At 37.2% G+C, this 18,547-nt stretch overlaps 1 protein-coding gene across 12 annotated transcripts in view; it reads left to right on the top strand.

Moving 5' to 3' along the window:
* TACC2 (transforming acidic coiled-coil containing protein 2) overlaps positions 1 to 17,960 on the top strand; it is a 184,373-nt gene extending 166,413 nt beyond the window's left edge. For 6 of the 12 annotated variants that reach the window (XM_034777953.1, XM_034777960.1, XM_034777957.1 and 3 more), the window contains 7 exons: positions 2,662 to 2,805; positions 3,821 to 3,897; positions 7,096 to 7,139; positions 14,261 to 14,421; positions 15,058 to 15,164; positions 16,683 to 16,803; positions 17,748 to 17,960. In XM_034777953.1, coding sequence (XP_034633844.1) covers positions 2,662 to 2,805; positions 3,821 to 3,897; positions 7,096 to 7,139; positions 14,261 to 14,421; positions 15,058 to 15,164; positions 16,683 to 16,803; positions 17,748 to 17,813 — 720 coding nt within the window. In that variant the 3' untranslated portion in view covers positions 17,814 to 17,960. Of the gene's footprint in view, positions 1 to 2,661; positions 2,806 to 3,820; positions 3,898 to 7,095; positions 7,140 to 11,384; positions 11,394 to 14,260; positions 14,422 to 15,057; positions 15,165 to 16,682; positions 16,804 to 17,747 lie in introns of those variants that run through there. The other 6 variants (XM_034777951.1, XM_034777952.1, XM_034777959.1 and 3 more) reach the window with 2 other exon arrangements.
* The last annotated feature ends 587 nt before the right edge of the window (positions 17,961 to 18,547 follow it).

Raw genomic sequence — 18,547 nt, 5'->3', positions numbered from 1 at the left:
TTTGGGATCATTCTGGAACAGTAATATAAGAAAAAATTATTGAACTCTTTATTTGCTGTGAATTTTTCACCTGACCCTAATAAATAGAAAACAACTGTAATAAGCACCATAGAAATGTTTGTAAATTTATATAAATAAAAGAAAATGATAAACTGTATGTTCTAATATTAAAAATGAAACAACCGTAATAGAGAGGGAGATAATTAGAAACAGATTATACTTGAATTATTCAATATAAAATTTTAAGATGAGGAAACAGCTTCATAAATTTATGGATGAACTAACAGATGATGCTAAATCAGCATGGGATGGTGGGATTAGCACAGGGCTAGAAATCGGGAAGTTCTGAGTTCTAATCCTGACTGTCCTGTAGACTCACTAGGTGTCTTTGGGCAAGTTATTTAATCTCTCCCTGTGTCCTGATTGGTAAATATCTGAATAATACTCATCTGTTTGACAGGGATGTTTTGAGGATTAGATAATTGGCCAAATACTGCTAACTGTAGTGAGCTATTTAATTTATTGGATAAAGTAAGCAGGATCTGGCCTGATATTTGTACTTTGCTTTGAACATATAGGATCAAATACAACTTTGATATAAACAATGAAATACTAACAAACCCCAAAAGCACTATTAATACCTGAAACAAAGTCATAACAATAAAGGCAAACCCTAAAGAAGCCAAATTCAAGGCACAGAATCCAAAGGCTGTCACATGCAGTGTTTTTGTAGGTACTTGCATGTATACTACTAATTGAATGTCAACATCTTCAGTCCTATCCATTAAACTTTGTTTGGTCTGTATGGCTACTTACTAGATAAAGCAAGTTGCTTCTATTGCCACCTTTAGTTTTTTATTTACTGTGTTAGCTGTCCTGTGTGTAAAGAGTTAAGCTAAAGTTCCTTGAGACTTGACCTTTCTTTAACAGAAGTTTGTCCTGTTATTCCTAGTATTATATGTGACAACTCAAAAAAATTCTTATGAGCATCAGTTCTCTTTTTTCTTATGGATTTTGTATATCTTACTGGAGTCCCCTTTACTGCAAAGTCCCATCCACTTGCTACAGGAGATGGGTGGGGGGAGGAGGGTTCTTGGTTTGTTTGTTTTTTTAATAGTGCTTAAAGGTAATTTAAATCCAGCTACCCATTAAATTAGATTTGAACAAAGCTAAAACATTTTTCATATGCATATTTGAGACTTGTTAGAATTGTAGGTCTTTAGTTTCCTGGACCTTTCTAAATAAGGGTTTTACCTTCTTAAACAAGGGTATTACATTTTAGTTAAAACAATGGACTGGGAATCAGGAGACTTGGGCTCAATTTGTAGCATTGCCATGGGCTTCCCATGTGACCTTGCACAAGTCCTGTAGGGCCTGATTTTCCATTACCCTGCACTTTATGTAGTCATGTACATTAGTATGTCTGAATGGTTGTTTATACTGACTTTGCACTAGTGTAAATGACTAGCTGAGATACCTAGTAATGGAGAACCTGGCCATAAATCTCCAGTGCCTCATTGCCCCATCTGTAAAGTGAAGGTGATAGTACTTCCTTCCCTTACTAAGGTGTTGTGAGGCTACACTAATTAATGTTGGTGTGATGCTGAGATAGTACAGTAATGTGGGCCATGTGAGTGCTTGTGAACATTGAACCCTTTTCTGTAATCTTCTCTGAGTCCAAACAAATTTGAAATACTGTCCAACATCGGATAAAAATGCAGTTATTTCTAACAATATATTACCTATATTGTACTGTCTCTTTCAACGTCCTCTTGTTCCACATATGAAACCGTTCTTGTGCAGTTTTCACCATCCACATGTTTTTCTTAAAACAGTGATTATTTATTTTTTAGCACCCTCCTAATTCTCTTTTTTAATCTTTCTCATTTTTTCTGTGGCTAGCCCTGAATGTCTTGTATCTTACATTGTTTAGGCTTATTATTTTATTTGCAGGCTAATGCATATAAATTTTGCTTAGCTGGTTTTTAAATATTTTCCCCATTTCTCATTTTATTTGCACCTTTGGGCCAAACTGTGTTTGCCTTACTCACTCAAGTGGTCCTGTTGACTGGATCTGAATCATGCAAGTAGGATGAGTAAGACTGGCCCTTTAGAAATAAAACTGAACTTAATTTATTAATCGTCTCATATTGTACTCACACATTCTATACAGGTAGAGCAGTAGCACCCACCTATATTGAAGTACCCTAATACCATCTAAAAGAATATGATTTACAGTAGATAGAGTACATTGGCTGGTCAGAACTAGTATGAGGTAAAATATCTGTTAGCTTACCTTTTTCTGACATTTTAAATATTGTTTTACTGAAACTGATTCCCCTTCAGTGATGACTGCTTCTAGTTTTTTCTTGTTTTCTTCACTCAAATGTTCTTATTGTTGGATATTTCATTTTTTTCAGGTATAGAATAGTTTTGAGAGGGTCTAAGTCATGGCTTCAAAATTTTAGATTTCCCAGCATTATCTTTATTGTTTTCTGTATAAGAACGAAGTGGTAAATATTAACAGATTGGCACTCTAATGTTTTCCATTCATTGTAAGGTCACATTTCCTCATTGTTTCATTTTTCCCATTAAAAGGCCAGCTGAACTATTAGTAAATCCATAATCAATGGTAAATTTCCTTTTTTTTTTTAAATACAGAAAGAACCTGCTATCCCAGCAGATGTTTCCATCTCTAAAAGTACTCTGTACTCCCGAATCAGTACTTCTGAGGCAGAAAATACCACAGATCTGCTCTACCAGCAAGAAGATTTGGATTCTGCACTACGAATTGCCAGACATGAGGTAACCTTTTATAGTCTCTGGAAATAAGAAGTTTCTTCTGTTGGTAGTTTACTTCTTCCTAGTTTTCTTGAAAGCAATTCACCTGAACTAGACATAGTCTGTACTGAAAACTGTGGGCCTGGTTCTTATATACAGTAAGGCCCCTTTACACTGCTCTGGCAGTGTAAAAGGGACTTAAAATGGAAGTAGGTTTTATTTGCTTGGTGTAGATGAGAATCAGACCCAGTATATGGAAATGTGTATTATTTATTTTACATAACACTGTGCAGTTACCTGCTATCTATACAACTTGAGCAATGGAATATTGGCTTTATCTTTTTAAAATAAATGTTATAAGGCTTCTACTTTTTATTATTTTATAGTGCCTCATGGTGCTTCACAGAAAATATGAAAGACTGGTCCCTGCCTGAAAAGATGATACAATCTAACGTTAGAAAAGCACAGACTGTGTGGATATAACATATACCAGGAGGGGGAGGGACAAGGAGTAATGTAGCTTATGAATATTATGATTCCATGGTTACTCAGTTCAGACATACATGCACGAGAGTAGAACGTTCCTTCAGGACAGATCCTGAAGCATTACTCAAGAATTTAAAGATTTGGTCCCTTGTGGAATCCGATATAAGGGCACTACAGAGAAATAGAATAGCTCTGTAAAAGTATCTACGTGTAATTAGGGAGGAGCATAAATTTAAACACAGGATTAAATTACCACCTGTCAAAAAAGTTTGGGGAAGTTTGAGTTGGGTTCCACATACACACGTCTAAATGCAGGCCTTATGTTTTGAAATGGAAAAATTCCTTGGGGGTGTATAGATTTGAATCCAAATCTAGATATGAAATCTGCAGCGCAGGACTTTCTCTAGTATCATCATTGAATATTAAATTTAAAAAGCAGTTGTATAACCCATTAAAATATAATTTAGTTCTAATATCTAGCTACCTAGCTGTCTTAATGAATTCCTTGGATTTACCTAATTTTCTTACAACCTGTTTCCCTTCCTCTGTATAGACTGTGGCCAAAGAAAGAGAAGTATCTGAGTGGAAAGACAAATATGAAGAAAGCCGAAGGGAAGTGATGGAGATGAGGTGAGGCAGTCATTGATAAGATTAATTTAATCTTTCTGCTTATGAATATCCACAAACAAACTGGGATTTGCACAAATGTACTAGTTATTAGAAATTTTTCAGTATTTTTTCTGGACTACACACTTTGGATTGATCCTAAATCATTTTCTGCTAGTTTTTGCTATTCACTACTGGTGAAATTTACCACTGTTCAGATAAACATAAGGCCAAATCACCACTTTAACTGCATAAAATCCTCAAAATAGTGAGAGTTAAGAGGAGTTGGTGCATTAGGCTGGTTCTCTGCCCAGGGGTAAACTTTCCCCTATTCAGGCTATGTTGTTTAGTTGTCATTAGTCAGATAGATAACATGGTATTGTTTCAGTTCTCTGGCAGAATGTATGCACCTGCACTTTTTGTAGGAATATTCACACTGGTAAATTTAATAACATTTGTGCCAGTAAAATTCAATTGCATGAATGTTTGCAGAAGGTGAACACAAAAAGAGCACGAACAGTACAGGCAAAGCAGATTCATTTACACATCCAAGTGACTATTGGCAAAGAAGTTTTTGGCAGTATTCACCCAACTCTTGAAGTCATTTTAAAGTTGTACATAGAAGGAAGATCAGCTTGATTTTGGTTTTTGGGTCTATTTCTACCATTCCAAAGGGTGATGGTGAACTGTAGCTTCTCTCTGAAAGACACTGTATTTTGATATATTGAGTGGTATTGCTCAAAGGATCAGTATTGTTTTGCCCTTTTGCTGAAATTTTGGTCTTGGTACCAGATGTGTACCAAATGATTGGTATCATTGCATAAATAGGTTGTACAAGACCAAGTGAGACACAGGATGAGCTGGTCTGTCTCACCAAACTGGGCCTGAGAATATGATTAATAGGAAAAGAAACCTGATAACAGATATTATAGCGGGTCTTTAAGATTTTTAATTTTTTTCATGTATTTTTAAAATTTTATCTTGTAAATAAGAGCCCTATTTCAGACCTATTTTTTTAGTCACTCCTCTAAGGAGCAAACTACCACAACCACATCTGAGGCTTTACAGGAGGGGGGAGGGGGTTCTTAAAAACTTTTCTTGCAAAGACATTGCTTAAACAAGCATTTTAAAGCAAAAATGTAAGGGTCATTTCAAATGCTGATCTATATGTACAACTCCTGCTGCTATCAAGGAGGGTTGTATGCATGGATCAAGGATAATAACATAATAGTGGATAGAATTGGAGAGCTAATTGTGTACTGCAAAATGTGGACTGAATGTTAGGAAAATGTTTTTTTGACATTTGATCTTCTGAGGTCATGAAATAGTTTCACAAAGTTCACCTTGAACTTTTAAATCTAGACAGGGCAAAACACTAGAACATTTTCTGTAGCAAATAGTCCTACAGTGGCAAAGAAATGGACAGGATGGTCTCCTCTCTTTCTATTTCTAACTTGTATGGGCTAGTCTAGACTGGGAAATTACATTGTGTTAGCACATAGTGTTTAACAACAAGTTTGATGCCATAACTCCTCAGGTTCCTGTTCTAACACCATGTAACTTCCTAGGATAAACAGAGCTGTTAAAGACATGATGTGTCTCTAAAATTTTTCCTATTGAACTCTTCTGTGGATGCTTATAGAGCCCTTCCTTTCAACGGAAAATCCCTACAGCTAACTTTCTTTTTTAATTTAAATTGCCTTTTTACAGCAAAATTCATGCTTTGAGGGCAGCCTCAGCAACTCTGAGCAAATCCCCAGGTGGATGTTACAGAGCTGTGCAGTTCTTGCCAAAGCTCTGCCCTACTTTTCCACAAATAGCACAGCACGTGACCGTGCATTTCCTGGTTCCAGTCCTGCAAAGAGCTCTACAAACCTGGATCATTATTTGAATGTGGAGTCTCACTGAGGTCAACATGACTTCCCAGCTGAGTAAGGGTCATGCTTTTCTGACCCCTCGACAGGACTGGGGCTAATAGGGGCAACATTGGGCCAGTGTGACTAAGTACAGTGTTCATTAAGGGTGGACTTTACATTAATTGCTGGAGTCACTTTTAACTTGGGTTTCATTTTGTTTTTGTTTAGATGGAGAGGTTATAAATAACTCATTTGTATTTTGGGGGGTTATCCCATCACTTCCCCATTTGTTATCAACTTTTGGACTTGAGCTTTCTCCCACCCCAGCACACAATACACTTTTCCAAAATGCAGCAATTAAAATCGACTTTACAGAACACAAACAAACAAATGTAAAAGGGATATTTTGAATACGCATTTCAGGTGAACTAAACACATGGTTATTTTGTTTTGATAGACAGTCATATGTGGCTCATCATTCAAAGAACAGCTACGGCTCGTCTCACTTCATTAGCTTGATTTGGCTCGGGGAAGGAATGGATCAGCTTTTCAAATCACTTTTAATCTGCTTATTTTGGTTAACCTCTTTTCAAGAAGAAAATTCAAAGCAAGATGTGACTGTATTATTTAAAATATGGACTAAGCATAAAAGTATCATTTTGCTGATTGTTTTACAGAAATTGCACAATATTAGGGCAATCATGTGCTGCATGATTTGACTATTTTGTGAGATTTTTTCAGTCTTAAGAACTGAATGAATGTCCCTCACTTGGTATTTGACGTGCGTAGGATTGGGTAGCTATCTTTAAAATGAGGGCCTCTCAACTTTTTCCTAACCAACCTAACTTTCCTGTGACGTTTAAAGTAAAAATAAACACAAGCCAATCAAAAGAGAGAGAGGAAAAAAAGGAAAAAAATTGTGTCCCGTTTCTCCCCCCCCCCCCCCCCCCGACATTAATCAAACTGCCTATGGCTCCAGATCCTAAATGAAAATGTGACCCTTGATATATGGTTGGTAAAGTACTTTAGGATTATTGTGAATAAAAGATGCTGTACAAAAGCAAATTCTCCTCTCTTCCTTTTATATTCAAATGGCAAATTAAAAAATTAGAATCAGCATTTGAACTGCTTGGTTGTATTGAATTTATTGCTCGGTTATTTTTGTTTCATAGAGTCAACAATAATGCAAGAGCCTCAAACAAAATAGTACAAGAGATTATATGGCTTCTAAGTGTGCGTGAAGTGGATCTGTATTGCATTTTGCCATGATATAGAAGTGCAGCTATTTAATAGCCTTGTTATTCAAGTAAGCAATTAGCAACTATAACATTTGCAAACACAGCTTTTCTTTTCATTTCTTTTATAGGAAAATAGTTTCAGAATATGAGAAGACGATTGCTCAGATGATAGGTAGGTGTTACTGCTATGGAATATGCTTTTGTAGACTCTGAAGAGAGCACAGAAATGTATTTATGGCTGGAGGCCTAATTCTGACCTTGGATACACCTGTTGAACTCCTATTGACATTCATGGGAATTGTGTATACATCTGAGGGCAGAATTATGTGCTGCTAGTTTAAGCAGAAACTATAATCTGAAGCATTCAAGATTGTCCCAGATTTCTCACCAAAAGCAAGCTATTCCATAGAAAATATGTCCAGAATGCACAACTATTTTGGCTGAGATTCAAGAATATCTCTCGCAGAAAGGCATTTGTGTCATTTAACTTACTCTTATCAGACACACACAACTTTTTTCTTAACTACCAGTACCAAAACTTGGTTCTTCACACCAGCAGAGGCCATATTTTGTAGGTACATTTATCCCAGCAAAAACATGAATTAACTCCACTCCCAGATCAGAAATCACTAGGGGCCAAACCCTGAGTGACTTACTGAAGTTAAGGGGCTTTTGAAATATAAATTATGAGAGGATCTATCCCTAGAAAAGCTGGGAAATATCTGTTCACAAAATGTCTTGCAAATAAAAGATTACTTACAAAGTTTCTCAAAAACAGAAATTGCAAGACTCCTGGACTCTGCTGGCATTTTAGGCCTAGCTCAAAAGGCCCTGTTTTAAAAAGCCTTCTTTGGAGGACCTCCTAACCCTTATTATCTTCAGATTCTGGCTTTCTTGTTATAGAAGGTTCTCAGCTTGCGAGGTGGGGCAGAGTGGCTAGTTTTGTGTCCAGCAGGATGCTTCATTTGGAGCTTTGTCTCCGAGAGCCAGGAAAGGTAGGCCAATCGGAGATAAACTTATATCTATTTCTTTTGGAATGTGAGCTTCAGAAGGGAGGTCAGCTCACACTAATGACTTCATCAAAGAGAGGGGAAAGCGGTTGTATTGTAATGTGCTCAGAGGATTTCTACTGTCTTTACAATATAACATTATTTATAGCAGAGAATGGTCATGGGAAGTATCCACTAAAGCTCTATATGTGTTGCATGTAATGTGTATGTGCCTCTATCTTACAAATAGACTGATAATGAGAAAAGTTTTCATAACATCTACTAGAGTATTATCATTGACTCTTTTATAAATGTCATTGCGTTACCCTCTGTTGAAACTGGCACTTTCCATTTTTTATGTATCGTACTGCATGACACCAAATGTTTTGGTTATTTTTATCATTTCTTCTACATTAATAGCGCTAAAATTAGAGTAATATGTTCATAATGTTGGCACTTCCCCACATATACTGCATAGATCTATGGGCTGGATGTTGTGGAAGGAGTAAGTGAGTAAGAAGCTCAGAACATGAGTTAAACATATTTCATTTAAACCAGTGAATTATAACAGACTTGCTTGTTTTTGCCCAAAGCAAAATAACAACAATAATAATAATGATTAATAATTTGACTATTTGTGCACTGACAGATCTCAACTTCTTTTCATGTAAATAGTAGAACCTTAGGGAGATACATTCCCTCCCCTGCAGATCACTGATTTCATTCATTGCAGCATTGTGCGTATCTCGCCATTCATGTGAAAAATATAAATAAACATTGCAAAAGTGACTTCAGAATAAGGTCTTAAACTCCTCTTCAGGGAATGCTGACCTAACTTCTCTTACCCTTTCGAATTTAAGAGCTTTAAATCCCCATTTAATTTGGATTGTCTTTACCTGGTGCCCTGCCATTTGTCATGCACATTTTATATTATAATAGCAGAAAACACATTGGGCTGAATTCTCCACTATTTTACACTAGATTTGTGCTTGTGTATCTCCAGTGAAGTTGGTAGAGATGCAACAGCATAAAACTGGCTCAGTGCTGTGGAGAATCAGGCCCTAGAGTCTTCAGAATGTGATTTTGCTGATTTCTTATACAATCTGAAATTGCTTCCTGTGTTTCATGTCCAAGAGTCATATATCCCAGGACTGAGTTGGCTTTTCCCTGTGTCAAATGTTTTCATCCAATATCCCAGATAGGTCTTCTTTTTAGGGTTTTGCAGCACATAGCCAGGGAGACTGAGGATATATTTCCATTTTTTACGTTCCTGTACTTAAGTCTGTATTCAGCCTCCACACAGAAATGAACTGCCACAACAGGAACTTAGAAAATTCTTCAATCTCACCTGGCCATACATTTGGTCAGATACTACAGCTGTCCTTTTCTTCCAAGCCAGTTTGAATAGTTAACCATCAAAATATTCTTTTTCAGTGACTAATATTTCAAGTTCTACTTTTAAGCTATTTAGAGCACTTTATTTTCTACCTGTTGGAGGGGACTACTTATTTCCACTTACACAGTAATTTCAGTGTGACATAATTTTTGTTCAGTTAGTGCTTGGAGCTGTACAAAGGGACCTTGGTCTGTGACTATGGCTCCTAGCAGTATGGTGGTAATAATAATAACAATTATTATTAATTATTATTATTATTATTTAAATTAATGATGCAAGAATGTACAGCACAGGAATTTTATAGAAAAGGGACGCTGTAGGTAGTAGCAAATGGGTGCCCATTACAGATGACTTACTTTAAACTGCACACACAATTTTTCAGATTGCAGCTTACTATGTTGTTAACACATTTAGCCTTTGCCTGAAGGTGAGCATTCAGTGTTTGAAATTTATAAATAAAATATAATTTAATAGCTGTACATCTCAGTCAAAGCTGCTCCTATCTATTTATTTTATAACTAGCCTGTTAAGGAACCCATGACTAGGATGCTTGAGCTCCTTTCACTGACACACTATCAATTTTATATCATGTAATGTTTGGTGAATGAAAATTGCTGTCAGTGAAATAGTGTCACCGTGGAGTAAATTCTAAGGAACTGCAGCTGTTTTCTTTATCATTATTTCCAACAAATAAAGAATAATTAAAATTTCTGGACTCTGATCACAGAGCAAACAGTAAGATCCTTATACTTTGAATTCATACAAGTTGACGATGCTTGTTAAATGGTGTCTAATTGTGTCAAAACAGGATCTGTAGCAGATATTTAGAAGCATGGCTCTAAATTATGTTATTAATTTTGGATAAAGATGAGCTCACTTAATTGAATAAGGAATAGGGTCATTTAGTGTGTAGAAAAAAAGCTGATGGGCAATATACTATACTTGTACTCGTGAAAAGCCGGGTGTGCATTGTTGTTGCAAGCAATGCTGCCTTAATGATAAAACAAAATAAGGAAAATAGTGTACTTCAACATGAGTACACTCACCTGAATTGTTTCTATTTATGACTGAACCCTTCTGATCTCTTTATAAAGCCAGCTACTAGAAGTCGACTTAATTACAACTGAACCTATTTCTCTAATCCCTTTGAAGGAATACTCAATTAGGTCAATAGGTCCTAATAGAGCTTTTCTAGAATGTCTTGTCTCTATATATAACCCATTAATGGGGATTTTACCATTGACATCAATGGGAGCAGATCCTAAATTTGCTAGTTTATACATGTAGGGACAAATATTGCTCTATTTAACTCATCCAAGAAGTTCCATTCCGTGATCTATATTGTGTGGGTGAGAGCACTGTCGCTGTCAATACATAGCTCCATACCCAACTAGTGCTTTTTGCATTTATGTCTTTGCTTCCTTTTTCATTAAATTAATTCCAGTTTGCCTCAGCATCTATTGCATGTTTGTACACATGCGCATGCGTGCGCACACACACACACTCTTAGCATGCTCTGTTCATGAGAGGCTCATAGAGTGGACTAGTAACAGTGTTGCAGATCAGGAATGGGGGTGCATCAGCTGAACTGTGTAGGAGAGCTTACACTGCCCTTGTTTTCACTGTGTTGGTCTCAAGTCAATTCTCCATTATAAAATTCACCACTCGGCAATACTTATGTGGTAACTTGTCCTGGCCCTTTGTAGAAGGATGCATTTCACCAATTGTCCTTTGCTTTCGTGAGCATCATATTCATCTATAATTTTTTCCCAAAAGGTCCATTTTGTGGTTACTTTTCACCATTGCAATGGAAATATATTTGTAATTTTTCTCTCCAAAAACATATTCATATATTTCAAAGTTAAAAGATGTTTTTTAAAATCTCATTATAAAAACAAAAGAATGTTATGCTTTCTGCATTACAGGTTGTTGAGCATTAATTTATTTCTGCTTTCCTAACAAATTCCCTGATTTTCTATTTTGCTTCCATTTTTTTTGCTTCTTGCTATTTGCTTGCAAAACAAATAAACAGGCAAACCTGGTAAGTAATGCTTTTCACCAACTTTGACATATTGCTTTTTTTTTTTTTTTTTTTTTTGCTTTTATTCTTTGTATTTGCCTCATCCCCATTAAATAACGCAAATATTAACTGAGATTGAAAATAGGTTTGAAAGATATTGGGTAATATCTTTCTTTTTCTAGTATCTGTTTTTCTCTGGTTCTTTCAATAAAAATATCATTTTTAAGTATAAAGGAGGATTTTCTTATTTGTGAATTGTGGACAGTGTGTTCAAGTGATGTGGAAGCCATTTTAATTAAGGAATTATATAAGCTTGTCTATACATATTTATTTATAATTGTCTAACTAGGATTTTGCTGGCAATTTATTAGCTGCACAGTACTTCTGAGCAGGGAAGTCACTGAAGTTAAGTGACAGAAAATCTTCCAATTAGGTCTTCCAATCTCACCCCAGATAATGCTGGATTAGTTTCCACAGTGTATATTCACACTTTGTCCAACCCTGTTTAAAATGTCTCAAGCAATAGGGCTTTCAAGATTTCCCTTGGGACATTGTTCTTAAGTTTCCTAGAGCTCGTGGTCAGGAAGCTTTGTCCTGATAGTCTACATTTTCTTTATAATTTTATCCAGTACTGCCTTGTACCACCTAAATAATTCCTCTCCTTTGGGATCTAAATTTGGGACCTGGCCAGATGTTGGCATGAAGGCAGGACAGGGACAGCATGCAAGACATGAGGGAGATGAAGTGAACACCAAATGTCACTCTCTTCTAATCTCCACTGGCCAACTAAAGGGGGGCGGGGGAGAGGGGTGATCAGCTTTGGTGGGAGCTGGTCCAGCCCTTCTTGATATAGGGAAGGTTGTCAAGATTCAAGGAGGTGGAGGGAAAGGAGCTTCCTTTATGAATGTGAAGAGGTATGTCACTGTGTGTGGTGAATTCTTTACGGTGCAGATTGCCCTAGAAACAGAAGGAGAAGGAAGTCACTGAAATATCATAGGGATTAGTGTAATTGCTGACACTGAAAAAGGCAAAATTTTGTTTTCTTGAATGTACATTAAGGGTTCGATCCTGCAAACAGTCCCACACATATGGACACTTATTCCTGCATGGAATCATAAGGAGGTGAGATTTGGTGCAGGAAAATGGGCCTGTACCTGCAGATCTGTTTCAGGATCAGGGCCTTAAGTGGCATGTGATCCTTAAAAAAACAAAACAGAAATAAAAACTATCATTATGATGGGACTTCAGCAGAAGACCCCTGAGAAGACTAGGAAGATAAATGAGGGATAAAAAATGGAAGTCACTGAAGGTGACTTGAATGGTTCTCCCTTTATTCCCTTGTATCTATAGATATTCACAGCATTTCTTTTAGAGATCACAGTTGAAACAAATACTTAGAATTTCTTAACAGTGTTTTCTAAAATATTATTAAAGGGAAACTCTGAAAAGTGACATGGTATTGTGGAGTTCAGTGTTTCTCAATGGTTTCTCCTTATCAGATGTGTACAGTTTACAAGTGAAAGAATGTTATTTAGTTCCCACGCTAGCTCACTCACCATGAGAACCACTCTGGTTTTGCATTTCATACATCACCCATAATAAAAAAAAGTTTGCAGGCCAAATTATGCCCTCAGCCACACTTGTTTAATGCCAGTGCTGTCAGTGAGTTTGCACAAACGTACTGATTGGAACTTTGAAAACCATTTTCAGTTGATGGACAAGATGGAAAACCAGCTCATTTTCTCTCAACTGCATTGGCTCAGCAGGGCTAACAAAATAGGCAGTAGAAACCTCTGAATACCCAGGAGGAGCAGATGATCCGAGTATGAGAGTGCCATTTCTATGTCGTCACGTTTCCGAGTTGAACTGCACTTCAAAAAGTTAATTTCAAACTACAGCCTCAATTCAAATTAAAAATTGAATTCTGTGCCATATCTGAGAACACAATAGGGCTAAATGGTTTGTGTAAAAAACACACTGGAAAGTTGCAAGAGAACTTGTTACCTCATCTAAACTTCCATAACAGATTTAAGAAAACAATATAAAATTATCTTTCACAGTTGTGTTTTCTTTACAATGTGTAACTATTCATAATGGACTTTGAAATATGGAACGTTGGAATCGTAGCTTGTGGTATGAAAAGTGAAGCATTTTAATAAACAGAATATCCTCTCCTGTATTTGCGAAGAGGTGCCAGTTTGAGTCATCACCTGGAGAAAAGAGTGGTGGAATATTTTGTATAGAATCAGGCTCTTCCCTGACTTCATTCCTGGTTTTGAAGTTACAGAGATGAGAAGATGAAAAAAGATGCTGTTGTACTTGACTCCTATGTTTATCATAGAGCTGAACTTAGAAAATATAAATCTGGTGCCAAGTTTCCTGGCTTGCATTGGCCTACAATACACAGCAAAATCATATCTCAATTCTACAAAAACTGAAGGCCTAATTTCTCAAGAGTAATTAAATGAAGCCAGCAGTTTGTATTGGATTAATCACTATGCCAGGAGGCATTAGGATTGAGCATTACAAAAAATGTATGCCACATAACAATATCGTGCAGAAATTTAACTTACTTATGGTTAGCTCCTCTTTGGTGCAAAAAGGGAGAATCCAACCTCTCTTTCTTTAATGTGAACTGAGTTCAAAGTTATATAAATCATCAGTGTCAAGATATGATCACATTTGTTTCTCACATCAAAAAATAAAATCTATTATAAATAGAGAAATTATACGGAGCATAGGATTATGCCTCTGTATAATGCCTTTTCTGGATCCAATACAAACACTTCGCTATTAATACAAGCTATACAGCAGAGTATCATAAAAGCTACAGGTAATAGTCATTCAGTGTTCTTAACATAACCCATTCTATACTTGCTTTTTTACAGAGGATGAACAGAGAGAGAAATCTGTCTCCCATCATACTGTCCAGCAGCTAATAGTGGAGAAGGAACAAGCTTTGGCAGACCTGAACTCTGTGGAGAAATCACTGGCAGACCTTTTTAGGAGATACGAAAAAATGAAAGAGGTTCTGGAGGGATTTCGGAAAGTAAGTCAAAGTTAAAGATAGTGCAGTTTAAACTCTCCTCCTTCCAAAAAACTAAAGAAACTCTCTTGTAGGTATATACAAATATTACTTACTTTTAGCTATGGTCATTGTTTTGCGTCTTTTGTCCAAGTTACAAATTGACATTAGATTGTAATGCGGGAGACGGGGGGATGTATGTATGTATGTGTTTATGCTTGATTATGAGGGAATAGCTCCAGAAGTATTAGAGTATTATTGAAGAACAACTTTGTATATGCTACATAGCAACTGCACTACATATCGTGTTCATGGTGATTTGAATTATCTATTTATTAAGAGATGGCTCACACATAGCTAGCATTGTTGGCATTCCACCTATAAGTTCTTCTGATTGAGAACCATGTCTTCTTATAAGTTTGTACAAGGCTTAGGGCAGTGGGGGTCCCAAACCTGTAAAACAAATAATTTCACTCAAGTCCAGCATACGAAGTGCAGTATTGTAACATTTTGGCTCATAAAATATTGCCTCAGATGACGTGTGTGTGTGTAGCAATATATTGCTACAGGAGTTTAAATCCTGTAATTTCACCAGCACAGACTGAAAACTGTCACCTTGTTTACTGATATGCCATTGACACTTCAATCTGCTCATTTAAGAATGAAGAAGTGTTAAAGAAATGTGCCCAGGAGTATTTATCACGAGTAAAGAAAGAGGAGCAGAGGTACCAAGCACTCAAAGTTCATGCTGAAGAAAAACTGGACAGGTAATTGCTTGAGTGTTTACCTTTTCAGGTGTTTAGATTACAGGAACATCCTCAATAGACAGGCCTAAAATTTTATGACTTGCAGCACTGTATGCTTATATTTTACCTTACTGAGTACATGTTCATCTGAGATGGGGAGGGCCTAGGCTAATAAATCATCAATAGCTTTTCTTTATTTTTTTTTCTGTGGGGAGGGGGGCAAATCCATGGCCACAAGTGAGCACTAATCACCAACACTATACTAACTGATCACCGAGAACAAGGCAAAACTAGTTGGTAAACTACAATGCTGCGCTATGAAATGGACTGTATGAAGGGCCTCCTCCTAAGACACACAGCTTCAGAGGGTTTCTTTGCTAGTTTGGTAAGATCAAGAGCATGGCTACACTTACAGATGTAGAGCGCTTTGATGTAGTCTGTCCACACTGACAGCTGATAGCGCACTGGCGTGGCCACATTAGCAGCTCTTGCAACAATCACAGAGAGCAGTGCATTGTGGGCGCTATCCCAGCATGCAAGTGGCTGCAACGTGCTTTTCAAATGAGGGGGGTGGGGTGAGTGTGACAGGGAGTGTGTTGTGTGTATGTGGGGGGAGAGAGAGTCGGTTTTTGGGCGGCTGAGAGCATGTCAGCATGCTGTCTTGTAAATTCAGACAGCAGCAGACCTTCCCCCTCCGCCCCAGCATTCCACAGTATGGTTGCTTTGTCTCAGAGCAGATAAGCATGCTGGCTGTCAAACAGAGCTTTCAAAGGGCATATTCAAAACAATGACAAGAGTGGCCACTTGACTTAAGGGGATTATGGGACGTTTCCGGAGGCTGATCAGAGCACAGTGATGCAACACCTCATTCACACTGGCGCCGGGGCACTCCAGCGGGGGCGCATCAAACATTATTCTACTCGCTGAGGTGGAGTATCAGGAGCGCTCTAGCAGTGGAGTCAGAGCGCTCTACATGCCTTGCCAGTGTGGACGGATAGTGAGCTAAGGCACCCGGGGCTCCTTTAATGCACTGTAACTCGCAAGTGTAGCCAAGTTCCTAGTGTCCACTTATGTTTAAGTCTTATGATAATTATCTGAACTAAGACACACAAGAGATATTTCCAAAATGTTAACACCCAAATTGACCTATGTTAAAAATGAAGTGACATTTGGGTTCTTCACTTCTCCAATGCTCTCCCAGCTTCGTCTAGTCCATGGAAATCAGAGGTGGTCATGGTCAGAGGCTTATAAAGAGCTTCAAGTGAAATCAGTTTTGTGGCATTAGAACAGTTAACTCAGGATGAAACAGTTGATAAAAAGAGCTTCACAGTCTCTATTCAAGGGAGGCCCGGAGTAGTGAGACAGAAATATCTTATTATCTCAGTGAAAGGTGACTGTAAAGTTTCAAGGGCACATTCAAAGTGGTGCCCAGCAACTGCCCATCCACATTCACCCGCCACATCTATTTTAGCTGCTGTTAGCCTTAGTCCTCTCCTTTGCAAGAATTAACATTCACCAGAGCAACCTGTATTTCTATAGAGCCAATGCTGAAATTGCACAAGTCCGAGGCAAGGCTCAACAAGAACAAGCAGCATATCAGGCCAGTCTCCGTAAAGAGCAGCTGAAAGTGGATGCATTGGAAAGAACACTGGAGCAAAAGGTAATTTAAGCATTTCTGTACTAAAACTCAGTTACAGTGATGCAGTTTGCCAGCATCAGTTGCTCTAAAGTAATGCAGTTAACCTGTCTGACCAAATTTAGAATCACAGAATGCTCCCATGACGACGACGATGATGATAATTTGCAGGCTAAATCAGAGAAAGAAAATTGTGTGTATCATACATGCATGCATTGTGTTATATGCTGACTTACAAATTGTGTATTTTCCTGTTAGTCTTTGATTAAACTATATCTGTTTCCGTTTCACTGAAAGGTTTTTTAGTGCACAGGAATTGTGGTTAATTTTTAGAATGTTAATTGATTTATTTGTTTGTCATTTCCTTTGTTTTTAAATCATGTACTTGCACCAGCTTTTATCTTTTTTTTTAAGTCACACATATTTATTGGGATTTACAGAACTAGCAGCGTCAAAGTTATTAGCTGTCTGTCAGCTAGGACCCCTAGCTACTTTTCAGAGAAGAACCGTGCTTTGGCAGTGTTGCCAGACCATATGGGGATGCGGAGGTAACAGAGGCCGAAGGCTGGTCTACACTACCACAGTAAATCAATCTACATTACGCTACTTCAGTTACATGAATAACGTAACTGAAGTTGAGATAGTGAGATCCATTTACTGCAGTATCTTCACTGTGCTGTGTCGACGGGAGACACTCTCCCGAGGACTTCCCTTACGCTTCTCAGGGAGGTGGAGTATACAAATCGATGTGAGAGCGCTGTCCCATCAATTTAGCATGTCTTCACCAGACTCGCTAAATTGACACTGCTGCATTGATTGCAGTACTATCCATTTCTATCTTTCTTTTGTTATTTGTGGTGAAAAAGATTTTTTTCCTAAAATCACATAATAATAAATGCAAAAGATGCCTTATGTTTATATTTTAAAAGATATTTTTGCACTATTAATTTGTTTTGTTTGTTTTTTAGAATAAAGAGATAGAAGAATTAACGAAGATTTGTGATGAACTGATTGCCAAAATGGGGAAAAGCTAACTTTTAACCAAATTTCTGGACTTCAACATTAAGTGCAATATGACCATTGGCACACTGATGTCCATATATTGATGTGGACAGGTTGTATTTTCACTTTTTCGTATGCACTACTGTATTTTCTTTCTAAATAAAGTTGATTTAATTGTATGCAGTACTAAGATGACTATCAGAATTTCTTGCTATCGTTTGCATTTTCATAGTATATTTCATAGCAAGTTGATCTCAAAGTTCCTGTATCAGGGAGATGGTCAAGTTCTCTAATAAATTACAAGTTGCTTATCCTAGCCTTCCCTTCGTACATGAGTTCCCATGTTGGATGTCTTTTGGATTTAATATAAACATGTATTACTTGCATGGGGACTCTTGCCTTAAGGAGTGTAAACTTGATCTGCATTTGCTGATTTGTAAAATAAAATGAAAAATGAAAAAAAATGCATGTCTCAAATAAAATTCTCTATTGTAAATAAATTTTTTCGTTGAAACTTGAAAATAAGCATGATTTTATTTACTCGGTGCTTTCTCTACATGTAATGCCAGAAACGTGGTAAGGGGAAATGCCATTTCTCCTCAAGTAATACACATATGAGTAACTTTACTCACATGAGCAGTACCATTGTATTTAATGGGACTGCTCACAAGAGTAAAGTTACTCAGGTACGTAAGTATTTGCAGATTTGAGCCCGACAGACATGTTCACATGGCCGTAATCCTACAAGGTGCTGAGCACTCTGATC

This window comes from Trachemys scripta, chromosome 7 (genome assembly GCF_013100865.1).
Source record: "Trachemys scripta elegans isolate TJP31775 chromosome 7, CAS_Tse_1.0, whole genome shotgun sequence".
In the NCBI taxonomy this organism is placed as follows: Eukaryota; Metazoa; Chordata; order Testudines; family Emydidae; genus Trachemys; species Trachemys scripta.
Note: the sequence above shows the minus strand (reverse complement) of the source record. Positions and strands in the feature narration are given on the sequence as shown.